Consider the following 26,339-nt stretch of genomic DNA (forward strand, 5'->3'; position numbering starts at 1 on the left):
GGTATCTAAGCGTCTGATGTGTTCAAAGGGGACTGAGTTGAGGCTCCGGAGGGCCATCAACTGGGTGTGATTCTAACACTTTACCTTATGTGACGTGTATTGTACCCATGAGCCCTCTTATTTTATTCCGCCATTCTGGTCGGTCGCATTAATGCAGAGCATGTAGCCCATCTATGTGATCTATTGCTATATATATTTAACAGTCTTGCGCCTTTGATGTACGATTTTGACGTTCCTTCGAAATTCCAGCCTACCATCCGAAGACTTCCTCTACTGAACTCTCGACGACGGCCTGTGGCTTTCTTTAGGCTTCGGCCTAAGCAGTCGGTAGAGTGGGGGTTCTTCTAACACTTTACAGACATTAGAGAATGCCTTTTCTCACACTTCCCATACTTTCCTTTCCCTGGTGGCCTTTTTGGTTTCTACTAACCATGGAAAGAACACCATTTAACTTCTGTCCTTCCAGGAAGTTTCCTTGCTAAAGACACTCAAAGAGTGCAATAAATCCAGTCTTCCTCTGGATCATGACGAACCGAGTTGCAAGGCCTGTGAATTATATATGCCTAAACTCTTAAAGGCAGGCACACTTAAGCGGTGGGCGACCTACACCATGCAGGCCGAATCTTTCCCCCACCGGTGTGGTTGCTTCTGATGAATGGAAGCAGTTTCAGTTTGGATGCCGAAGACAACCCGGTGGAGTCTTTAGTCTGTCGCGTGTCCTACTCCAGCCCCACTAGGCAGTGTCGTCTGGCGACAAAGGTTCACACGTGCATGCACGATCTCATAAGCACACAACCCATGGGCACTCTAGACAATATTGTTAAAAAAGCCAACAGCGCCTACGCGTACATCGAAAGCTTTATCAAAACCCGCAGAACATCCCCGCTCTTGGCCCTCTGCGCTTCCGCGACTGCGTACAACGCATGGTTCCAAGTATGTTCATACGTAATGTGCTTCCCCTAAATCTTCAGCGGCCGTTTCAGATGTGTTGAAATGTATGTCGAAACAGCATTCTCATCCCAAATTAAGGGAAAAACCCACAAGAACACCTCAACAAGCTGCTGCACAACCTGCTGGTACTATAGTGTCTACTTCTCCTATTACCCAGGGTTATATTCAAGCTACTGAGACTTAGCCTCAGTCCCTAAAAAGTAGGCAAAGCCCATCTAACTTAGATGAAATTCGTCCAGTTAATCCAAGGGTTGAGGGTACCAAAAAGCAGGCAGGGGTTCCCCAATCCGCTGCAGAAACACCTCCCGACGAGGAGCGTAAAAAGCTTAATGCCCTGGGGGAAAGGGTTGGAGCTTCTGTGGCATATTCCACTTGTATTGCCAACACCAAATTGCGCGCTATGTATAGTGATGTTTAACAGGGCTTAATTCAGGACAGCTTAAATAATGTTCCTCAACCTAGTAAATCTCAGAATGTTCGCTATAGTTAAAGAGGGCAAGCAAGTGATGCACAATATTCTTAAAAACACTCTGGACTCAGCAGAAACGGCAGGCAGAGGTTTGTCAGAGGGCACCTTACTCTGTCTTCACTCCTGGCTTCATAACTCAGGTTTGAAGTCATAAACTTGGTAAACTCTCATCAATAAACCGATAGAAGAGTCAGCTTTATTTGGCAAAGCACTGGAAATGGCTGAAAAAGTGCATGAAAATATTTAAATAAAATATTTTTTTTAAAAACTTGCATCAAATCTCTGATGAACTGTTTGTTCAGCACAGTGTCTTCAACAACCGGCCGTCCTTTCGGTCCAATTTTTTCTCCCAGACGTTCGCAATCAGGTTTTGACTCTGCTGGCTCCCCCTGGTAATCAGCTCAAGGATCTTCGGCCACATATCAAACCTCCAAACAGAAAGTATTTCACTGTGGCAAGGGTAGAGGTGTGACTGCAGCCATTGGAGGCTCCCCTACCCCGCCAATAAATTACTCACCAGTCTGAGTTCCCTCCCATGCATTTCCAGGAGGTCGAATAACATCATTCACCCACGGATGGGAGGGAATTACATCAGATCAGTGGATCTTAGACTGTTGCCGAGGGGCACTATAGAGAATTTCTTCAGAAACCCTGTAACCATTCAAGAACAAGAAAGATGACACCGGAGAGTCTCCTCATCATGCAGTCAGAAGTGGAAAGCCTGCTACAGAAGGGAGCAATAGAACCTGCCCCAGTTCTAGAGGTGAACAAGGGCATGTATTCTTCCTTGTACCCAAAAAGTATCTGACCACGCATCTTGTTTTAGATCTGCACCCTGCAAACAAGTAAGTCGAACTTCAAAAATTCAGGATGACAACTTTACAGGAAGTTATTCCCCTTCTCAAGCAGGGTGCTTACATGGCACATTGGATACGAAAGATGCATACATTCTTATTTCAATGTTGCCATCTTACAGGAAATAATTGAGAATCAAGATGGGAGAGTCTTGCTATAAATTCGAGGTTCTCCCATTTGGCATAGCCTGAGCACCAAGAGTATTCACCAAAGTTCTAGCAGTGTTGGCAGGCACCTGCACATCCAGTCCATTCCAGCGTACCCTTATCTGGATGATTGGCTAATAACAGGAGACACACATGAAGCTTGCCTACAGAATACCCAGAAGACAATACACCTACTTTTTCAATTGGGATTCTCCATCAATGATAAAAAAATCAAGTCTCTTCCCCCAGCGAAGTAAAGCAAGTTCTTGGGGCTCAAATTTGGACGGAAGACTGCCTCGTATTACGCTCCAAACGAGAGGGTACAAAACATACTGTTCCAAATCCCTCAATATGTAGTCGGTCGCCAGATAACCATACAAAAGGCCATGCACCTTCTAGATATGATGGCTTCCTGTATTTATCTGGTACCTCATGCTTGTCTGCGCATGCGTCCAATGCAAGAGTGAATCTTGTGCCCTTTGGTCTCCAGCAAGTGGTCAGTTGGATGATATAGTGATTGTCTTGAAAACCCTGGTTCTATCACTATGGTGGTGGACAAGTGAAAACCTTGTGAAGGGGAAGTTGTTCACCACCCATGCAGTGGAGGCCACTCTCACCACAGATGCATCCCTTTCAGGGTGGGGAGCACTTTATCTCCACCACACGGCATGTGGTCACAATTGGTAGCCAACAAACAGATCAATCGGTTGGTACTAGTCGCAATTATGAAAGATCTCTCTACCTACTTCTAAATGGAAAAGTCGCCTAGAACGAGGCCCTTGTGTGTGTCGGACACAGCCTTTTTTATTGGAATACAATCAATCAGTCATACTTTATTCTGCTTTAAGCATGATGTCAAAAACATATATATAATATATAGAAATTTACATGGAAAAGAAAAATGACGAGCAGATCAAATGCATTTATAAAAACCAAGTATAAAAATGCTTGAATGGCAACTATACAACACGCAAGGGAAGAGATAACTATAACTCAGCCCCTATATAAAGTACTTTACTGTGGCAGTTTTACAACTTCCATTTTCAGACACAGCTATAGCTCATACAGTAAAACGAGGTGTGTATAACAAAATTGCACATCATTGGCAACCCATTTTAGCTTACATGACCAGTTAACAAATTCAATCTTACAAGCCATGCCCGATGTATGTACTTCGCCACAACTAGCACTGTGAGCAAATTGTACACATTTTTACAGAGAACCAATGCTTCGTCTATAGTGCGTTCCCCTGCTACTCTTAGAAGGGGCTTTATGTATTGAAGTCTCATGGGACAGAGAAACATAAGTGGGGCATGGTTTCCTCCACAAGATGACATAAGGGGCAAATCGCTGAGCCTCCCACACTCCATGAATGAAGCGACCCTCAGGGTTCCCAACCTAAAGCCCAAATATAGGGCTTGTGCAAACAGGGCGGGGGACTTACTTGACCAAGGAAACTTTCATATCCAAAATCTCCTTTAAATGCCAGATAACCATGTCCCAATTTCAATTTACAACTCCCCTCTTCCATATGTGTCCTTGTGTAGCAAAGCATGTCCCTCTTTACCAATCCTGTCTACACACTTGGATTTGTCCACAATGCAGATTCATTAAGCAGTGTCCTTGATGTGCTACACCCATGGGAGTCTCAACCATACTGCTAGGCTCTGGATATGATAAAGGGCTTCCCTATATTTCACAAGGCCTTCATTGTTATAGAGTTGTAACCAATGCAGCAGGGGACGGAACATTACTGCATCAGCAATGGGAGGAATGTCAGTCTCCAACTGTAGTAAGGTACTTGGGTAAACATAAGAAGGCTTTTAAGAAAATACTTTTCAACCTTAAAGATTATTTTGGTACATGAGAAGCTACATTTCGAATTGATTGTGTCCTCCCACGTATTCCTCATCTTGTGATAATTCGTTATCTCAAGCTTCGCTGCTTTGGAAAAAAATGTTCTCGGCAAAGGGCGCTGTGTTCGAGGTCGTGGCGTCGATTGACCCTCGACGTACCCCGTACTCTGTCGACTTCACCGATGGTATAAATAGCTCGAGCCGCGTCCGTTGCTTCAGTTCCGTTTTTCCGACCGCTTCGCTATCGAGAACGGCGCGCTTCTATTTTCTGTAAAGAAAATGTCATCATCTTCGACACCCAGAACTGGGTTTAAAAAGTGTGCAGATTGTGGATCTAAGATGTTGAGCACCGATCCCCACCGGATTTGTCTCTGGTGTCTCGGTTCCAGTCACCGAACCGACGACTGCGGGTCCTGCCAATCTATGACCGAAAAAGCTCTTCGTGAGAGGAGAGGTAAACTGTCAGTGGGGAGGGAGGCCTCAAAAAAGGTTTCGTCAAAAAGGCACAAGAAAGCGACTGATTCTAAGGAATCGGATCGCCATTGGCACTCAAAGAGATCTCGATCTAGGAGTAGATCGAGACACTCTGTCATCGAAAAAAATGAAGAGGAGACATAGATCTCCCTCATCTTCTTCTTCAGAGTTGACCGAAGAAATTCTTTGTCCGACTAAATCTGATTCTCCCAGTAAGTGGGAAGAATTCCGCAAAAAGATGATGGAGGTTTTCGAGAATGCGGCCCGACCCCCTCGAAAGACCCTCGAAAAAGCCATACCCCTAAAGTCGCTTCATTGGACGACAAAGGGAAATCCAAGGATACCATGGCTAAGACCGGTAGCGTCGGGGAATCCAAAAAACCTTGAGTCGACGTATAACCGTCGAAGACTCTTCGAGAGTCGAGCACTTCTCCAGTGCCATGCAAGAAACATAAGTCGTCAAAGCCCTCAACGTCGATAATTTCGACGCCAAAGCCAAATGCGTCATCGACGCCCTTATCGAAGTCATCTTCGAAAACTTCGAGGGATTTGCCAATTCCTTCGAAGCAGATGGAAGAGGAAGAAAGGAGATTCATTCCTTTGCCCAGGTCAGACCTTTTCAAATCTGTCAGCAATCTATGAAGAGTCTGCTTCAGAAGAAGACGAGGTTACTCCTTTGGGAGTTACTTATGGTACAAGACAAGTTCCTGAGGAACTTATTGACCAGGAATCTAGAATGAGAGACCGGAGTGAAACTCTACATTCTGCCAGTGGAGGTGACACATCCCCAGAATTAGAGTTCGCTAAACCTGATCCTGCAGAGCATGCAGATGCTGGGTACAGGGGTCTTATGACCAGGGTAGTTGAAGATATGGGTTGGGGTAATACTTCACCCATTTTTGAACAAGACAACATGACAGATATAATCGTCAAGGGACCTCAGAAAGATCCTGTTCTTCCTTTTCACAGGGCCCTTCAAAGGACTGTGGAGAAAAACTGGGAGAACCATAAACTATTGCTGCTGCAGATAGCACTTTTCCAAGAAAATATAGACCAGCTGGAACGGATCCTGAATATTTGAATAAACATCCGACTCCAGAGAGTTTAGTCATTCAGGCAGCATCTACTTCAAAACAAACTGCTTATCCAACTATCCCTCCAGAGAGAGGATCAAAAAATTGATGCCTGGGCACGTAAAGTTTTCACGTCAGGCAGTATGGCACTTAAGTCGGCAAATGTCACCTGGACCCTAGCCAGGTTTATCCATACCCTGTGGGACTGTATTTCGGCGGCGGCTGATCATATTCCGGAAGGCGAGGAAAGGGAAGGCTTCCTGAATATAGTCAAAGACGGGAAGGAGGCAATGGGGAATGTCTCCAGTCTGGACTGGATACTGCTGATGGTATCAGCAGATCCATGGCTGCAAGCTTTGTGCTACGCAGATTTGCGTGGTTGAGGAAGTCGGGGTTTGCACCAGATGTGCAAGCTAGACTCCTCAAAATGCCCTTTGATGGCTTGAGGCTCTTTGGCAGAAAGGCTGATAAAAGCCTAGAAAAACTTCAGACCTCGAAAGCGGCAGCTAAATCACTTAGCGCCTCTTTGCGCCAGCCTCTAAAACCCTATTGCGGCTCATCTTCCTGGAGGGGTCGTTCTTTTCGATACTACTCCTCTTTTGCTAGAGGAAGAGGACAGGCTTCTCAAAGGGGCAAAAGAAACTTCCCTCGTGGAGAACGAGGAAGAGGTGCAAAATCGGCCTCAGGAGTGGCATCTGTACCCTCAGCCACTCCTGCAGCCGCCTCCAAATCCCTCTGAGGCCTTGTTACACAAAACGCCAGTGGGAGGCAGGATCTCAACATCTGAAGGAATGGCGGGGCATTACCTCAGATGCTTGGGCACTGGAAACAGTAGCCCAAGGTTACTGTCTCCCCTTTCTAAAAAGGCCTCAGAATCATCCAACGGGAGCCAACTCCGCCAAAATTCCGGATCCGCTCCTGTTGCAGGAAATTTTAACCCTGCTAGAGAAAGGTGCCATAGAACTGGTACCTGTAGTGGAGAGGAACAGGGATTGGTACTCCCCATATTTTCTCAACCCAAAAAAGGACAGAGGACTGAGACCCATCTTGGACTTGAGAAACTTGAACAAGTTCCTCAGGAAGGACAAGTTCAAGATGGTGACTCTTTCTCAGATCCTTCAGGCTCTCCAACTCCAAGATTGGTTGGTATCATTGAACCTTCAGGATGCTCACTTTCATGTGCCAATCCATCCAAAGCACAGAAAGTACCTGAGGTTCGCGATTGGCAATTCTCATTATCAGTTTCGAGTTCTGCCATTCGAGTTGACCTCCGCCCCAAGGGTTTTCACCTAACTGTTGGCGGTTGTGGCAGCAAGTCTCAGGAGAGGAGGTATTCACATATATCCCTACCTGGACGACTGGTTGATCAGAGCAAGTTCTCCAGAACAAGCTCAGGAACATCTTCCGATCACCTGCCACTTCCTCCACAAATTGGGCTTCTCCCTCAATTTCAAGAAATCCCACATGATACCATCCCAGAAACTCCAGTTTATCGGAGCAGTCTTGGACACTTCATCGGGAAAAGCCTCGCCTCCCGAAGTGAGAGCTCTCCACATCCAACATATGGTAACGAAGTTTCAGAATGCCCAACATCTACCGGCCTTCGATTTTCTCAGGTTGCTTGGCCTCATGGCATCCTGCATTTTCCTAGTACCAGAGGCCAGGTTGAGAATGAGATCCCTTTAATGGGCACTCGGAACTCAGTGGTCCCATTTCTCAGGGAATGTCGGATCTTCTGCAAGTCCCGAGCGCAGTTGCTCAGGATCTTCTATGGTGGGCTTGCAACGACAACATTCTCAAGGGAGTCTTTTTGGCAACCATGGCCGGAGATAACGGTAGTGACGGACACCTCACTCACGGGGTGGGGAGCACACACCAACGATCTGACAATCAGCGGTCGTTGGTCTCCATCGGAGTCCAAACTACATATCAACCTGTTGGAGCTGAGGGCAATCAGACTAGCTCTGAAGGCCTTTCTGCCCTCTGTACAGGGAAAGAATGTCCTGATAATGACGGACAACACGGTGGCCATGTACTACCTCAACAAAAGAGCAGGAGTAGGGTCACTACCACTGTGCAGAGAAGCAATGCAGCTCTGGTTCTGGGCAATATGAGAAGGAATCTCTGTTGGCAATTCACCTAGCCGGAGAGAAGAACACGGCGGCAGACGCTCTGAGCAGGCAGGGCACGGTCTCTCACGAGTGGGAGCTGGCTCAGGAAGTCCTTCTGGAGATCTTCACCTTTGGGGAACCCCTCAAGTGGATCTGTTTGCCACCCTGATCAACCGGAAGTGCGATCAGTACTGCTCAAGGGAATTTCCTCAGAGGAGCTCTGGGAGACGTATTCGTAGTGGAGTGGAAGTTTCCACTGCTATACGCGTTTCCCCCAGTCCCCGTCATTCCTCAAGTAATCAGGAGGTTGAGAAAGTTCAGGAAAACCATGATCCTAATTGCCCCGGATTGGGCCAGGAGAACGTGGTACCCGGACCTTCTAGACATGTCCATCTGCCCTCCAATACGTCTTCCGCAAAGAGAGGATCTTCTCTCGCAAGAGGAAGGTCGGGTTCTCCAGTCAGAGGTCAAGACACTCAACCTTCACTCATGGTTTCTGAGAGGTTGAGATACAAGGATTGGGATCTTCCGGATGTCGTAATGGAAATCTTGCTTTCGGCCAGAAGACCAGCAACAAAGTCTTTGTACCGATGTCGCTGGAACAGGTTTAGTAACTGGTGCAAAGACAAGGATGTGGACCCTTTTCAGTGCGGCACCCCAATGGTACTCTTTTCTACTACATCTAGCTAATCTGGGGCTCCAGATAGGAACAATCAAAGGATATCTTGCTGTGCTGTCCATTTTCAAGCGCTCCTCGGAAGAGGTTTCATATTTCAAAATACTGTTAATAATTCAATTCTTAAAAGGGCTTACTAATGTATACACTCCAGTACCTTTTCATGTACCAACTTGGGACTTAAATTTAGTATTTAAAATTCTTGACTTGCATACCTTTTGAGCCTCTGCACTCATGTCCATTGGGACTTTTGATTCTAAAAACTGTCCTCCTTGTGGCCCTATCATTAGCCCGCAGGGTTAGCGAACTTCAGGCTCTCTCATGCAAACGACCATATACTATTTTTTATAAAGATAAGGTAGTCCTTAAAGTTAAACCTTCGTTCTTGCCAAAAGTAGTCTCAGACTTCCATTTGTCACAAAAAATAGTACTACCAACATTTTATCCTCCTCATCCGGGCAAAGAAGAGGAGCGATTACACAGATTAGATCCCAAGAGGGCTCTTAGTTTTTATATCTCAAGGATGGCTAAATTGAGACAAGATGACCAACTGTTTCTGGGTTATACTGGTCATAAATTAGGCTTATCTGTAACAAAACAGACCATTTCCCGCTGGATAATATTAGCCATAGTTGAATGCTACAGATTACCGGGAAAAGAATCACCAGATGGGCTTCGTGCCCATTCTACAAGGGGAATGGCTACTTCTGCGGCTCTAAAGAGGGGAGTACCAGCAGCAGATATTTGTGCAGCTGCAACCTGGAAAACAATGCATACTTTTGTTAAACATTATTGTTTGGACACTGCCTCCTCTAACAAGGGTTTATTTGCAAAGGCAGTTCTGCATTCTGTCCACGAAAACTGAAATTAGTACTCGCACCTCCAAAAATTGATACTGCTTTGGGAGCCTATCACAAGATGAGGAATACGTGGGAGGGGACAATCCATTCGAAGAACAAGTTACTTACCAACTGTAACGTTCTTTCGACTGGATGTTCTTCCTACGTATTCCTCATCGACCCTCCCATCCTACCCCACAGTACAGTTTACGTTTTCTTATGCTTTCCTCTCACGAAGAATGTATCGGTCATGGGACACGCCTGGGTGTTCCATATATATATATATATATATATATATATATATATATATATATATATATTTAATCGAATAGAAATAGAAAGCCACAATAGAAAGCCACTCTGTATTGGAACCGGGAATCTATCCCGAATTGTGACTACCGCGTTTGGTGCTGAATAAGCCTACTTAAGCTAGATGCGACCATTGGGGTCCAATAGGCGAGTTAATCACCATTGTTACGGCGGGCATTTCACTCTATAATACAGCACACTTTGCCCAAGCAAATAATTGCACTACATTGGACTGTGCAGTGCAGTGTGGATTTTAAGCGAATACATTTAATGAGCACACCTTGCTTTGCCAATTGCTAACAGCCTCCTAAAGCAGTTCGGCTGTTATGCGGCTCCAAGGCAAGTTTTCAACTGAGGGTTCATACTGCTCTTACAAAAATTAGACGAAACTCAAAACACATCACCATGTTATAAATATAGTAGGACATTGGCACTAAATATACAAAGCAATATATTTACCTGTGGAAACGATTCATAGATGATGTGATCATGGGATGGTCTGGTTCGGTGGATCATTTGCTCGACTTTGTGCTATTCTCAATTCCAACAGATGGGGAATTCAATTTACATACACATATAGTGGCACATGCATTAATTTTCTAGATTTAACCATTTCTATGACAGACACGGGCTTTGAGACCAGAACATTTCGCAAATCTACTTCGGTCAATGCTGTATTTCATGCTGATAGCTGCCATAGGAGGGCGTTGATTACTAATATCCCTAAGGGAGAGTTTATTAGGGCCAAAAGGAATAGTTCCAACATTAGTTGACTACAAAACAGAATGTCAACTGATAATCAAAAGATTATCAAGAGGTTACGATCATACATTAAAGACAGCGACTCATGAAGTAAACAAAATGGAGAGGATCTGCTCATCCCTAAATAACGTACCAAAAAGACTTTGTATTAAATTGAGATTTATTACACGCTATGATGCAGGCAGTTCCAATATATACTCCATCATGAAGCGACACTGGCACTTGCTCCATCTGGATAAGGACATCAGTACTTGGTTAGACCCATATGCCAACTTTATTTACAACAAAGCAAGTACTCTCAAGAATATATTGAGTCCTTCCTTTATGTCCAATCCGCTATCTAAGCAAACCTGGTTGCAACTGGCATGAAATAAAGGCTTCCATAAATGTGGACGCTGTTCAATGTGTGCCCACGTTTTGGAAACTAAAACAGTTGATTTTGGAACTTTGGGAACACACCATGTTAACTCCTTCATTAATTGCAATTCCAAATTGTGTTTACTGCATAGTATGTCTTTGGGGACTTCATTACATTGGGAGCATGATTCGGCCACTTAAAATTAGAATGAGAGAACATTTGTCGACCATATCCAATCAGGATGCCAAATATCCCTTAGCGATACACTGGCAAAAGGTACACCAAATGGATGATAAAAAAAAAAAAGAAATCAAATTTGTGGGTCTGGCAAAAGTCTCTTTACCACAGAAAGGGGGTAACCTTGTATTAAAACTTAGACAACTGGAAGCCAACTTATCTGCCAAAATTGCACAATTCTAGATGGACTAAACAGAACGTGAATTACCGGCATTTCTGAGAGACCTTGCATACCCCTAATGGTGTTAGGTGGGGGATGCATGTTTTCACATGAATACACCCACAGATAGCACCTTATTCTAAACAGTGCATTAACATTGCTTTGTATATTCAGTGCCAATGCCATACTATATTTATAACATGGTGATGTGTTTTGAGTTTCGTCTGATTTCTGCCGTATGAACCATCTTAGTTGAAAACTTGCCTTGGAGCCGCATAACGGCAGAACTGCTTTAGGAGGCTGTTAGCAATTGGCAAAGCAAGGTGTGCTCATGAATGGGTTTGTATGCATGCTCGAATACTCAATGTCTGAGCCGCTTGCTCCAGCTGCAGTGTGCAGCCACTCCTATGCATGATTTTAACACACTCCAGCTCAAGTTTGGCTGGTGTTTGGCTTTGTGTACTAGCACAATTATTAGAATGGGACCCAGGCACCTTCCTCAGCCTGTGTCACCCCTCCCACACCCCCTCCTTTCCTGTCATGATGTAAGAAGACCACCACTGCCCATTAGGTAGAGAGAGCCAGGTCATAGGTTTCTAACCCCCTGTTCCCCTCTCTTTCTCTCTCCTTCACTTTATCTCTTTCGTCTCCCCACAGGAGACCCATATACTCTACAGTGGCACCTAAAGTTCAACATTGCCAGACTTGTAATAATCATTTTTGTCTTGAAATCATGGTCCTGAAGAAGATGGCTCATTCTCCCAACGCCATCGAAACCGGTCGACCCTTGTGGTCATGAGGGCTCTCATGACCTGTTATATCTCCCACCACATCAGAGAGATACTGTTTTGAAAAACTGTCTGCACACTCACATGTATGGAGCGAGCTGTTTTATAAGAGCCATTTTAGCTTTGTTGCTTTTTTTGCTTTGTTCTCTTCAAGTGGGCATTCCATCTGAACTTATTGCATTCCAGCTACTGAGACCTATGGGCGCAATTAAAGTTGATACTCAGTTTGGAATACATCCAGTTGACCTGTCTCCAGGTTGCCAACATCTAGATCGGGTGGCGACAGAATCTAATATACAGTTCTGTCTTCTGCTGTAATAGCCATTTGGAAATGCTCTAAATATTTGACACTTTGTTTTGTACCAGATAAATGCCACCTGTAAAGAAGGTTAGGGACAGCTCTCTCCTCTATCACTTTTAGATCGGTGTTACACCACGCGCCACCTAGGATGAGGCACCCCCGAAAGGGACAGGGTGGTGCTCTTCCTCAGGGTGAACTTTGGTAGTTGGGTGGCCTTCCCCTCCTTCAGTCTGAGCGTTCATATAAGCATGTTCTAATTTGTGTATTTTTGAATCAGTATCCTCCTGTAGAACCGTTGTTTTTTTTTTGTTACCATATTGTATCCTATTAACGATATTTAGGACGACAACAGCTCACCCTTGTCCCCTAGCTTCTACGAGCTTTCCCTGTTTGTTTGAACACTGTTTTATTCAACCCATATGGATACACTATAATGATGCAGATATAAATTCTAATGTATGTGATGTGTTCAGCCTCGGACGAAGAGCACATAGCTTGAAACACGTGTCAGGCTGAAATTACAATCAATTAAACACATGCAACTTACGCATGGACTATTTGTGCGCAGTGTGAATGCAACCCTTGTTTTGAGATTGACAAGAGGACAACATCGCCTGCAAAAAACAATGCATGATATTTGTCCTCGCCCATTTTAGGCGATCCAGTCATCAGGGCTGATATCACCTCCTCCAAAAAGATACTAAACAAAAGTGGGGCAAGGACACAGCCCTGCCTCGCCCCCTTAGAGAACCTAAATGGTTCTGTAGTCTCGCCTCCTAGCCCATATCCCGCAACTGCCATATTCGCCGCGTAGATGGAGCACAGTGCATCAAACGTTTTAAGGTCCACATATACGTCATATCATTTAGCCTTCATCAATACAGAATATTTCTGCACAAGCGGGTGCAGACTGAAGCACTCCTCATTTGTGGATTTACCACATTGAAACCCGGCTTGCAGAAAATGTTCTCATTATCATAGGCCCGGGACTGTACATGATTTAGGTTGACTTTTGCAGATGTTTTCCTGGTGCTATCTAGTGTGGAAATCGAGCAGTAGTTTGCTGGACTGCTGAAGCCCCACGCCAGTGGTTTGTCCTTAAATAGGTCAATTGCCAATCGATCAGGGCCGGGGGCTTTACCGCTTTTTGGGGATAGAATAGCCTCCATCACTTCTTGAAGACAAAGTAATAATCCCCCTGCACTCTCATATCATTGCCATCTAAGGGCAAACTATGTTCAAAGCATTCAAACCTCCCCCATACAGCTCAGAAAAGTGCTGGCCATACTTCAGTCATGATACTACTCTGCAGAGCCAATTCACCCTTCAGCTCTGTATCAGTGACCAACTACCAGAAGGATGCTCAGGCCTTCCTTGCATGCGCTTCCATAAGGCTACCCCGTTTGTCTTTAACATACGATCCCTTCTTAACACCAACAATGCTTTTGTAGTCTGTTCTACGAGAGCGACGAAGCAATTTATCTACCGGAGGGCCAGAATCTAGTTAAGCAGAGAGCTGCTGTTTAGTTAGTTGCAATCCGTGTCATACCAGCTCTTGCAATACCCTCAGAGGTACTAACTAGGGTTCCTCCTGAAGTTTTTCAAATAATAAATGGCCAGGAGGTTTATGCTTCAGTTTTGGCCTCTTTGCATGTGGAAAAAGTGAATTGTACCCCCAATTAATATAATTAATCCTAATTCAAAGACAACAAGAGCTTGCACCCGAAAAATGTAAATAAAACGTAGGCATCTGCAAAAGTGTAAGACTAGAGCCTTCTGAAAATTCTTGCAGGGCCTCAATATTAAATACATTTCTGTCATTGTTATTCCAGGAGAGACTAATATCGAAATTGCCCAGGAAAATCTACCGTCTAAGAAGAAAGTCAATAAGAACGGGGGGAAATAGGAAAAGAAACTTCTGACGGAAACTATAAAATCTGAAGACCACTTAATTTTGCCTTTCTTGGTAAGGGATACTACTAGGTTGCTAAATGAAGATTCCACCACACAACCGAATGAGAATCCAAATCAAGCCATATGTGAATCACTTGGGGGAGAAAACGGACTCGCAAGCAAGATCTAAAATTGAGCAAGAAATGTCTTTCCTGAGTGCCAGTACCCCTCTATGATGGGAGTCTTTCAAAAGGGATCATAAGTCAGGTGACACTGAAATGAAAAATACTGAAGCCTATATAGGTAGAAATATTGAACAATTTCTTCACCTTACTAAAATCGAAATAAAGACGCTGGTAAATTATTTGCTTAGAACAACTCTTCTTGGATTAAGGTGAATAATTGTTAAACAGAGCATGCTTGCTTCGACTATTCCATCTTTACATGCTTTGATTTCTAAGGACAACACCTTGGTAAATTTCATTGATCCAAAGAGAGTGATCTTGGGATGGTTCATTTAAACTCATAACTTGTATATAACTTAGTTAAAAGTGAAATGAGCACCTTTGTAACATTTGGTACGGATAAGATTCCTTTTAAGAAAATGAATCGCCAAGGTAAACACTTTGAAAAGAAATCACTGCCTGTAAAAGGATTGAGGTCCATAACAAATGATGCTCACAATGATGTATTTATTTGCTCATTAACTAGAGGGGCAGCCATGCAATTGCACTTAGCAAGGTACTTTGTAGATGAAGACAGAGTGAGTGGATTGGTCTTGGCTCCCGAATACTAACCACAAAGATGAAGAGTCGATGGAATACAGGTTGAGTATTATCTCCTGGAACTTGAGTGGTGTTAATAGTTTCTTCAGCATTCCCAAGTACCTGATTCTTGGGCGCAGGGTCCGTGCAGTCTGCTGATAATCCTGGTCCACTTTGAGCCCATGTTTTACCAGACGATTACAGTAGAAAGAAGATCCAACCCCCTTCCTTCCCGAGGATTGGAACCTCGGGAAAGTTTAGGGATAGAGTCCCCCCATGCCATGGGCTCGCCTTCTGTTATTTGCGTGATGGGAAGCAGTGTAAACACTAAACCAGGAGGTGGAATGAAGCATTGGTCCTGATACACTGGGAGCCAATCAGTAGGCACTAGATGGTAATGCAGGATAAAGACAGCTTAAAAGAACTACCTCAAGGGTACAGGAGGAAAGAAAGGACGCTGACTCTGAAACCGGGCTGGAGCCAGAAGGAAGAGAATCAGCAGGGAACACTGGAACAGGGGACATGCACCAGCACAGGAGAAGGGCAACGGGGGAATTGGGAAGAGAACGAGTGCCAACCAGGGAGAGCGAAATGCAGGGAACAAGAAAAAAGACACAGCTTCAGGAACTGAGAGAGGGCAAACTAGAGCACAAATTGACATTCTTCACCCAAACACCACGGGCCCTTGTCATGTCACTATGTGAACAAATCCGGTGTCAACAGTCACCGGGCTGCTGGTTGTTGTTATGGTTACACACCATAATGATACGGCACAATGCGCCTGCCAGAATGATGCAGTGACGTTATGGATGCTGGAAATGTGACTGCTTTTGAACGGCAGGTCCGCTTTGGGATACTGCAGCAATTTTCAGCCAACCTGTGCCGAGAAGATCGTTGTGCAGTGTCCATGTGGGATGTGGCACCACCATGGATACATGTGCCAGCCTGTTCAAGTTAAGTGAATGCTGATGGTGTGTGACATGTTGGTTCAGACATGAAGAATATAAGAGATTATCACATTTTCTTCTTACAATAAGTTTGATCATTATTTACAGCCAATTTTAGATATTCTATCATTTAAAAAAGGGTGATAATGTGAGACTGTTTGAGGTTCTACTGATTTGATCGAATAGTACTTTGGCCCACATTTCAAAGGTATGACCCGCTGGTAGTGATGCCATTGTGGCAGTGAGCATTAAATTGGAGAATACTCAAATTGTGCTGGAATCCTGTCAATACCAATGCCAAGAATCCGATACTTACTGTTGATACTTTTTTAACTCAGTGGTATACTATTACGTGCTCTGATTTTATAATTTAACTGGTTATCTAAATTGTAATTGTCATGAGCTCTCCCCTTTGGGGAAAACTATGCTTGGAAATGCTCTGATCTATTTGGTATTTCTAGGGTTGTTCCTGGGCTATTTTTATGAAAGGGTGCAGTTATTAAAGTTTAATGTAGGTGATAGTGCCTCTGCAATAGATTATTTCTTTGCGACCAAAGTGATTGTTAAAAAAGCCAAATCTTTATGCAACCAAGATGCACAGAAGTGATTGTGCATATCAGAATTCAAAATGAGAAGTTTCTACATCTAGTTTAAGCATTGCCAAGAGCTTGGTAGCTCTAGAAACGAACAATCAAGGATGATTTTAAAATTGTCTAATGCTATTCGGGAGACCTTTTTAAAGCGCCTGTCCTATGTGTTGGACCCAGGCAATGTGAAGGAGTTTGGTCTTTTAGAACAGCTGATCAGCCCCTGTCTCTAAAATTTTAAAAATCAAAAGAAACTACATTACTGAGGAATCATAGTTTTCGATAGAGGTAATGTTAAGGAAAGGGATTTAAGAAATACTATTAAGACTATAATAAAGATCAGTCCATAGGAGAGTATCTGAAAAAGGAATATATAAGAATTACTAAATAAAGTTTTAAAAATTGAATGAAATTCCATGAGGCAACTATGTATCCTAGAGATGGTACTTGTATTTCGCTGAGTCCCACTTCTGTTAGACATCCAAATATGGCAAAGGCTGATGGGTGTTCTTCAGATCCTACTGTCTCAGAAAACAGATTTTAGGGTTTCATTGTAGGAATTAATTTTGGGGCAGGCTAAAAGAGATATGATCCTATGTTCCCAGAAACCTGCGCCTTCTTCAGCACAATCACGTTGGGGCACCCCTTCCATTTTTGGGAGATGATGGAAGCATTAACCTTTTAACTACCTTCCACTGGAATTTTCTCCAGCTCAGCTGAAGTGTCATCCTGTGAGTGGATTCAAACACAGAAACCCCACACATGACTTCTAGTTCCTGTTCAAAGTTATCTTTCGGTTCAGTGGGAGATCAATTTAGTTATTTGCTAAAGTTGTTTTGTACCACTGGGTGACCACTCTTCTGGTCACAAGACACAGTGTTGACCGGTGTAATGAGAAGAGGCAGGATCTCACCTTGGTTTGATTGTGTGATTGCTGCCGGTCTGTAGTGCTCGAGTTGTAGATATTGCAAAAAACTATCTGTATTGATGTAGTAATCCTACCAGTTGGGCAAAATATGCCCCATCAAGGGAACCAGATTTGTGAGGAATGTTGCATATTGTGAGCCATTTTGCATGGCTGTCAATGATTGGATTAGTGTTCAGTGTTCAAATGAAAGCAGGCCAGGCCCAAGGTAAATCAAACATCACATAACCTCAAGTGAATAAAGAAATGCCAGACAAATAAGTTGGCATCAGTTGTACTGATTGGAGACACTGTATTTGTTCATCCTTGCTCTCAGACAATCTCCGAAGGGAACAGTAAGCTATATCCATCTTTTATGTAGTTGATCATTAGAGTGCTCTGACAATATTGGTTCTGGTGGGGTAAGAAAAGAAATTGGCGGTTAAGGGGTATGAGGTCACAGAGTATGAGGTCACAGGGAGAGATTTTTTACACAAGATAACCCCATTCAAGTAGGGAAAAAAGATTGTTATCCAGATACTCCGCTTCCACAGTCAACAGCATTTGACCAGATCTGCTCCATTTAGTCTTTTTGCCAATTGTTCCAATTTTATGTAGGACTTCATACTGATATTCAGTTTGTTACCAACTATTTCCACATTCATTAAACAGAAATTAAGCGTTGAATGAAAGCTCTTTTCTTAAGATCACAAAATGGTAGAGAGGCGGTACAATTTGCATTACAAATAGTGGTATTGTTCGTCAAAATCAGTGGCTTCATGGACATGACCTTACACCATCCTTGATATATCAATTACATCACATTAATGGACATAAATGACCCCTAATTCTTCTAGTGGCCTAGTGTTTGGTATTTAGCAATATATATTGGAAGCCTGAGACTTTAACATGTGAATAAACAGTGAATGACATTTGGCACAAAATGCCTACTTATCAGTATTCACCTCAAAGAATATATTTTCTCCATTTAACTGTTTTATCTTTTCTCTCTATCGTTTGATGTACGTTTTTTAACTTGATAGGCGCTTTGGTCTAAAGTGCGTTATAAGTACAAATAAATACAACATACAAATTAATTCACTGTGCTAAAGTCCCAAGCTGCCACAAAGAGGCCAAATAACATAGGTAAGGTTGCTTGTATTTATGTGCCAAGAAAGTTGTGACCTATTGTTTGGAGCGAGGCATTCATTTTTCAGGGGAGACTTGAGGTGGTCTACAAGGATATATGTTAATTCCTTTCTTTAAAAGCAGTTACATTGAATTTCATCCATAGGAAATGTTATTACAAAGCATGTCCTCAGGCATTTCCATCCTTCACTTGTTGGTCTTCTTGGGTAGCATCCTCCCCATTGCCTTCCATGGTGCACCTATTGGCTGCCTTTAATTCTTTTTTGTTTTCTTTGCACTGATTGCTGTTCTCTGAACCCTGGTCTTTTTCATGTAACTGTATGTACCAATAGAAGCATTTATTTATTCTCCCCCTCTACGCTTCTTTTTCTAGAGTGATGAAGAATCTGAAGCTCCCCTGGACAGCACAGAGATTCCTCATTACCGCCACAGATCCATGCTACAGTCCCAGCCTGTGCGTCGCACTCCTCTCCTGCATAACTTCCTTCACATGTTGTCCTCCCGCTCTTCGGGCACCCAGGCCGGAGAACAAAGTCAAGTCCAGGATACTGCCACGCCGCCTCCTCCTCTGCCTCCACCGCCTCCGCCTCCACCACCTCCACCACCTCCTGCCAGTGAGAGTAATCCACGGCTGCTATACACCCGAATCCGAGATCGCTCCAGCTATTCAATGCCATGTTGTCAACCGTTGGGTCTGCTTTGTCTTTGTAGTCGGTGCTCTGGCAGTGGGATGCCACCTGCCCTTTTTCCACACCCGGAGGGAACCCCTTCCACTTCTTCTGGAACAACCCCTACATCTTTCTCTTCAGTGCAGACCGAGCCCCCTCATCAGACTTCAGCCCCATTAGACCCAGGGCTTCTCACTCGCCCATCTGCTTTCAGTACTGTTCATGGCAGCACAGCGAGCAACTCTATGCGATATGTCATGGGGTCCACACGAAGATCACTTTCAAACCATCCTCCACGGTACCAACAGGCTGGAGACTTAGGGTCTGAGTGGACTCGAACTGTGTTGCACTTAGGGTCTCGGTCTGAACTGGAGGCAATGCCCCCACCCAGAACTAGCGCCTCCTCTGTGAGTCTTTTGTCAGTGCTCAGGCAACGCGAGGGAGGTTCCCAGTCATCTCTTTACACTTCTGCCACTGAAGGCCGTAGTTTTCCGGGTCTCGGGCTTAACCTTGAGCAGGATGTCGGTGGCAGTGATGGCAATGGCCAGAATACTCCCTCTATCAGGAATGAACTGCAGTGTGATCTTAGGAGGTTTTTCCTGGAATATGACCGTTTGCAGGAGCTTGGACGGGGCATGCGCACAGGTCATAGCCAATCACAGGCACAGGAGCTGCTTAACAATAACATGGAGCCTGAGCGCCCAGGACCATCTCATCAGCAGCCACCTCACAGCAGCGAAAACAACTCAAACCTGTCCCGTGGACACCTAAACCGTTGCCGGGCATGTCACAACCTGCTGACCTTCAACAATGACACGTTGCGCTGGGAGCGTACCCCACCCGCCTACCCTGTGGCAGAGAGTCAGGAAGGTCCCTCTTGGCAGCTGCCGAGCTCCTTTGATGGGCTGCCCCCTATTGGTGAACCATTGCCTCCTCCGGCAGAAACCACGGAGAACAGGTCTGTAGGCGTGAGCAGGTCTGGTGCCCTGGAGGAGAGAACTGTGGGAGTTGTGTTTAACCAGGAGACTGGGCACTGGGAGAGGGTTTACAGTCAGGCTACTGCAGGCAGATCTGGGAATGTATCACAGGAGGCCTTAAACCAGGATATGCCTGAAGAGACCTCCGAGGAGGACTCCTTGAGAAGGTAAGAAGACCTGTCCTTTCAAATGCATCTTTTCATTGTCTGTACTATTGCAACCAGAACACGGAGTAGGTGGCCCTCAGAAGTGAATTTCCAAATGTGTTAATCTTGTTTATTAATTTATATAATTGACATTACTCTACAACCTTTTGTGGGGTGCAGTTTTACTCTTTATTTTTTTGCTGTCACCTCCAAAAAGGGTGTATTTTTTTTGTATTGTATTTGAAGAACAGGGTGGCTGTTTCGAACAGAAATGACTTGCAATAACACATTTACAGATGGCTGAGACATTCCGACAAAGGGTACCTGTACAATAGTCCAAAGATGAGAACAAGTGGCGAGCCAGTTTGTCGGTGTAAAAAAAGTGCAACATATGCGAGGGACAAAACAAACCGAAACAGATATATATATTTTTTTTCCTGAGGCTTGTGGATCTGCATAGGCCGACATCTAGTGGTAGTTGCAGAGTATTACATGATTTGTTTTCGAAACTAGGAAAGGGACATCAATTGGGCGTGTCAGTAATACTATCCCTAGTGTGACGTCCGCTATACCCCTGGTCTTTCAAGTGTTGAGGCCCCTCAGATTGTTTTTTTTCTGCCATCGTGGTCAGTCGATAATTTGCGGAGTTCCTCCGGCTAATTCCTTTTGTTAGCCAAAGTTTAACTTTAGACTTTCTTCCTATCCTTTCTTCAACTGCCCACTGCACTACCAACTGCTTCGGCAGCTTTCAAAGCACAGCAACATCATTTACTACAACCGCCTTTACGATTGACTGCAGCCTTCCTAGGCCTAACTGTGCTTTGGTCCCTCATAGTACAGAGAGTAGGGGGAGGTTTCTTACTCTTTTCTTTGCCAGAGAATACCTTTTCTGACCCTCTAGCTTCCTTTCCATCGCTGTGCTTTGTTTCCCTTTCGCCATGGAGAATACTCAATTTATATTTTGTCCATCCTGTAATAGGAAATCCCCCTGGAAGGACACGCACAAAGTTTGCAATCATTGTCTGGCAATTGACCACCCTGACAAGACTTGCAAGTACTGCAATCTTTTCAGGCCAAAAACACTAAAGGACCGTCGTAAAAAGCGCTGGATCGCCCGCACTGTGCCCCTGAAGCCTCCATAGACGTGGCAGGGGCATGCAGTGAAGGTAGCATCTACATCCTTGGGCGATGGGGCTCCTAAGGGACCCCATGTGCGTGGCCCAGACTCCAGGAAGCTGGCCAGTGGTCCTGTGACTGAGAAGTCACCTGCCGGCAAAGGCACCCACACTTCACACCACACTAAGCAACACCCCATGACTCAACATCCGCAAAGTAGTTGACCGGTTCGATCCTTGCAGTGTCTAAGACAAGGTCCTCTAAATTTCTAAATTAACCCTGTCCTCTGGGTCGTCGCATTCGCTGCATTACAGGTCTCCGAAACAGGCACCATCAAGGCCCGTTTCAGACACTGCTGTGGGCAATACTTTTCATAATACCCTCCTGTGCCCATAAGCTGCAGAATGAGACACCTGCACAGAAGATTTCAAAGGCTTCACAGCCATAGTTTACTTGCTTAAGCGGGGGCTCTGATGACCAGCAACTGCTTCGTCTTGCCTCTGAAGTTATGAGAACAAACTGCTTTTATGCATTGCTAGACGACAAGCATTAAATCACAGGCTAAATGTGAACACAAGCCAGGGTTTCCGTTTACTACACGCAGCTGTCACCTGGCTATTTCTACTCCTGGAGCCTGCTCTCCATGAATAAATGCGAACGTGCAAATGGTTTATTTTTTCTGAAAAGTAAGCAAACTGAAACCATGTGCAGAGAACTAACCAGATAATAGAACTAATAATCATTGATTTTACAGGGTGCTTACAGTTAGCTTTTCTTTTTTTTTTAATACTCCATAATCTGTCCTTTGAACATAGTTCTATCACCATAATGCAGAGGTCTTCAAACTTTGGGGTGGGCACAGCCAGCTCACAGGTTTGGACTGGAGCATAAACTGTCCCAGCACCAATGAAAAAGTGCCCACAGTTGCAAATGGCAATTCATTCCTTTTAGTAACATACTGTTTGAATAGTGCCCCATGGGGTGTTTTTTGTTAAAATGTAAGCAAATTGTGATATTTAAGGATTTATTTAGCAACAATGGTCAAAACTACTATCTGCATAGTGAAGTAACTCATCAAACTGGGCCACATCGGCCAAAAAAGAGGCCCGTTTAGCCCAAAATAAACTGCCCCACACTAGCATTTTTGGTTTGGGCATTGCCCCATAGGCCCACCCGAGCCTGGTGGCTCATCCATAATAGGTGAGGGGGCGTCGACCCAATGGCCCCCTCGCCTATTATGGAGTATATGAGCCAGCCCAGTGAAACACTGAGCACTCCTCAGCTGCTTTTTCCAGCTGAGGGGCTGGCTGAAATGTCAAAAGGAAACTGTTTCCTTTGACAGTTCATTTCCCCAGCTGCACATGCTCACTGAGCCATGCAAGGCTGGGTGCGTTTTGCTTCACAAGGTTTGCATAGCTCATTGGAAATGCTGGCTGGGGAACTGCATGTCTGTATGTGCGAGGGGGACCTCCTGCGCCTCCTTGCACATACGGACAGAGCAGCCTGGAGCGGGGCATTCCAGCACCCGCACCCAGACCCCTGCACGCATGTGCAGGAAGCTCTTTATTACCGACTCCTGTTCATGATGCAGGAGCTGGAGCGCTGGGGAGGGGACTTCAGGACCAGGGCAGAGGGTAAGTTTGTTAATTTATTTTGATTTTAAATGTGTGTGGATACATGTATGCTTGTTTTATGAGTAGGTGTATGATGGGTGCTCGTGTGAATGATAAAGTGCTTGCTGTGTGAATGTTTTTGTGTTGGTCCGTGGAGCTGATTTTGGTGAGTGGCCTTTGTTGCACAATCCCCCTACCCACCTGCCAAAATCAGCTTTCCTTCTGAGGTGCTGTTGAGCCCAGGCGACAGGGATGGTAATTTCTTTTATTGGACAAAATTGTCATGCCTGTCCTCTGTTCCCCAGCGTCAATTGCAAACTGTATAGCTTTTTACCCAATTTCTTTTTAAAGTATGCTCTAAAATGCAACATATTAACCCATTATTTCTAACAAAATTCCCAGGATGGAAAACCCCTCGAACCCTCTTTCATTGGTTTGGGCTCCCTCGCTACGCTTGGTTGCTATGGCATATCTGGGGGAGATATTTATCCCCCTCCACTTATAAAATTCACCAGCCGCCACTGGCCCTGGGGGTGGGAGTAGGGTGGGGGTGCCCAGGGACTGTGGTGGGAGCATCATGGGCGGGAGCCATTGTATAGTGGTCGGAGCAGGGTGGGGAGAGCTCAGGGTCTGTGGTGGGGGGGGCAAATGCCCAAGGACTGGGTAGGAGTGGGATGAAGGAGCGCAGAGACTGTGATGGGAGCAGGTGGGGGGAGCCCAGGGATTATACTGGGAGTAGTAGGGTGCGGTGACACGCGCAATATTTCATAGCCATTTGGACTTACTGTCCATTTGGCATTTTTGGGGGTGCCCGGCCTGCCCACATTTTGCTTGGGGGCGGGGAGCCAGACTTAAAACATTTGAAGACCACTGCCATAATGTATTATCAGTAAATGAGTCAATAGTTTACATCTATGGCCAGCATATCTCTAATAATATTCTCCTGCATAATAAAATGATTTTTTGCGGATACTGAAGTTGCCTGCATTCTTTGACATGAAACTTATGTCTGGCTCAAGGCAGGCACACAATATGTAGACATGTGAAAAGTAAAATGGCCAATTAAACAAAATGAACATACAATAAGTTCCACCCAAATATCATTAAGGACCATAAATATCCACCATTGTCTAATGTACCCATAGGGAAGCGTGCTTGGTCTGCAATACTTTGGCGATTATTAATGGTATGCCACACTGAGGAGTCGGGTATGAACTAACAGCATTTTCCCCCCGATAATTTGTCTAACTCCTCCTTTCTCTGCCAAAATTATATTGAGTACTTCTCTGTTCTGCATTGCTACAAGGCGCACAGCTTTCAACTAAATGGTAATATTAGCAAGGGCATCTGATGTTTCACTTATAGTGGCTTCTAGCAGTCGTGACTATATGCGTATTCCTCTGGAATTAACAGAAGGGCCATACCAGGGAATGATTGCTTTAAGAATATCTCCCATTACCTGTGGTCCAATATCCTCTTGTATTACATAACGCTTTTGTCGTGAGGAAGAAGACCAATGGCTATCTTTTATTGTAATAGCACGCAGTAAAAACCCCATGTGGCATCACCCTGCCCAGTCAGAAGGTAACCAATACTATGCATTGGTAGCACAAATAAAGTATACTAATATACCTACATAGAGAGGGCCTTTGAAAACCTTGGCTGGTAGATGCAATGTATAGTTAAAGTTCAAGGTTAAACCCATATCCTTTGTAACATCACTGGAGATGCACACACTACCTAAGACAATATTGTTGCTTATATGGGGAGTTGGTGCATAGGATGGCAATTGAGTCTTGATTGCTGTATGACGACACGTTCATAAGCAAGGACCATTCCTGCCATTCCCTAGGAAACAAGGTGCCATTAGGCATCGCAACGCCCTCACAAAACTCCTATTTTTAAAAGATTTTCATAAAGATACTGATATGGGATCCCTGGCGAGTTGCTCTTGGTGCTACATATTTAGGCATGTATGCTAAAGAAAGGTGGGTCCTCCTCTTGCCACAGCCACATGTAGAGCATAACATGAGGTGGGGAATGGTAAAGGGATCTGCTGCAATGGGAGGCCTTCACCAACATTGGGTGGGTTATACAGACAGATATAGCAGTTGTTTCTATTGATGATTTCATGAGTGTTGCGTAACAGTGAAACAAAAATGTTCTCAATTTCTCCCTATGGTATTTCTGTAAAGTGCATAAAGTAGGCACAGCAATAGTGGTATTGTAGACAGCTGGGTACACAATATATTTTACCAATAACCACCCTACGATAACACACAATATGATAAAAATCAACATCGTATACATAAGTCCTTGTTGTACACCTTTCAGTCTTTTTGTTCTTAATGGATGAATGTCTTTGGAGCGATATGATGGTATGCTCTTGCCGTGGCATATTATATTTAACAACATAATCGGTAAGACAAAGGCACAGCTTGTACCCTAGAATGTTTATGGAGTGTCTCTTTTTACTACCTCCCACCTTACCCCCCCCCCCCAAGTAGTCTATTAAAGATGGCGGCCTTGACCACCTGGTAGCTGTCACTCACGGAAAGGATTCCTCTTCAAGTTGTAGTTCAGTGGCTGTCGGTTCAGTTTTCTGGGTCTCAAGTTATATCGCACCCCCTCTGTTGCTCCAGCAATGTCTTTTGGGCTGGCAATATTACTGTAAAAGTCAATAGTCTTACCATTGGGAGGAGACTTTTGGGTCTCCTTACCAGGCGATGCACTATCCACACAGGCAGGTAACAGAGGATGGTGCATTCTTCATGTGACCGGAGTGGATCCAATTTTTGTGGCCACAGCACTTCAAGGCAGTCTGAGTGGTTAGTAACACCTGCACTGGGCCCTTCCACCTGGGCTGCAACCCAGATGTTCACTAAAAGTTCTTTGTATATACCCACTCGCCGGGTTGATGCTGTGTCCTGGCCCCTCCAGTGGTTTTGGCAATTTGTCAGTCACCTGTTTGCATAGAACAGACAATGTTTTAGTCAGCTTCTTAGAGTAATCTATCAACAAATCGTAAGTTACAGTACTCCGTGGTGTCCAGTTAAAGTACCGAATACAAAGGGATCGAATGCCAAAGGGTCGACTCAATTTGACCTAAAACAAAAGGGTTGAATTATTTTTGTTTCAATATTTTTTTTTTTGGGTTTCCGTTTTGGAAAAAGTCGTTTTTAACACAAAAAAGGGATTTTGGGGGGTAAC

General features: G+C 44.4%; 1 protein-coding gene across 1 annotated transcript in view; it reads left to right on the forward strand.

Annotated features, from left to right (window-relative positions):
* Positions 1-26,339, forward strand: part of AMBRA1 (autophagy and beclin 1 regulator 1) — a 1,783,669-nt gene that overhangs the window by 415,268 nt on the left and 1,342,062 nt on the right. Inside the window, exon 7 of the mRNA XM_069623220.1 lies at positions 18,983-20,421. Within this exon, the coding sequence (XP_069479321.1) occupies positions 18,983-20,421 (1,439 nt within the window). The remainder of the gene's footprint in view (positions 1-18,982; positions 20,422-26,339) is intronic.

The sequence above is a fragment of the Ambystoma mexicanum genome, chromosome 11 (genome assembly GCF_040938575.1).
Source record: "Ambystoma mexicanum isolate Mex_15411 chromosome 11, UKY_AmexF1_1, whole genome shotgun sequence".
Lineage (NCBI taxonomy): Eukaryota > Metazoa > Chordata > Amphibia > Caudata > Ambystomatidae > Ambystoma > Ambystoma mexicanum.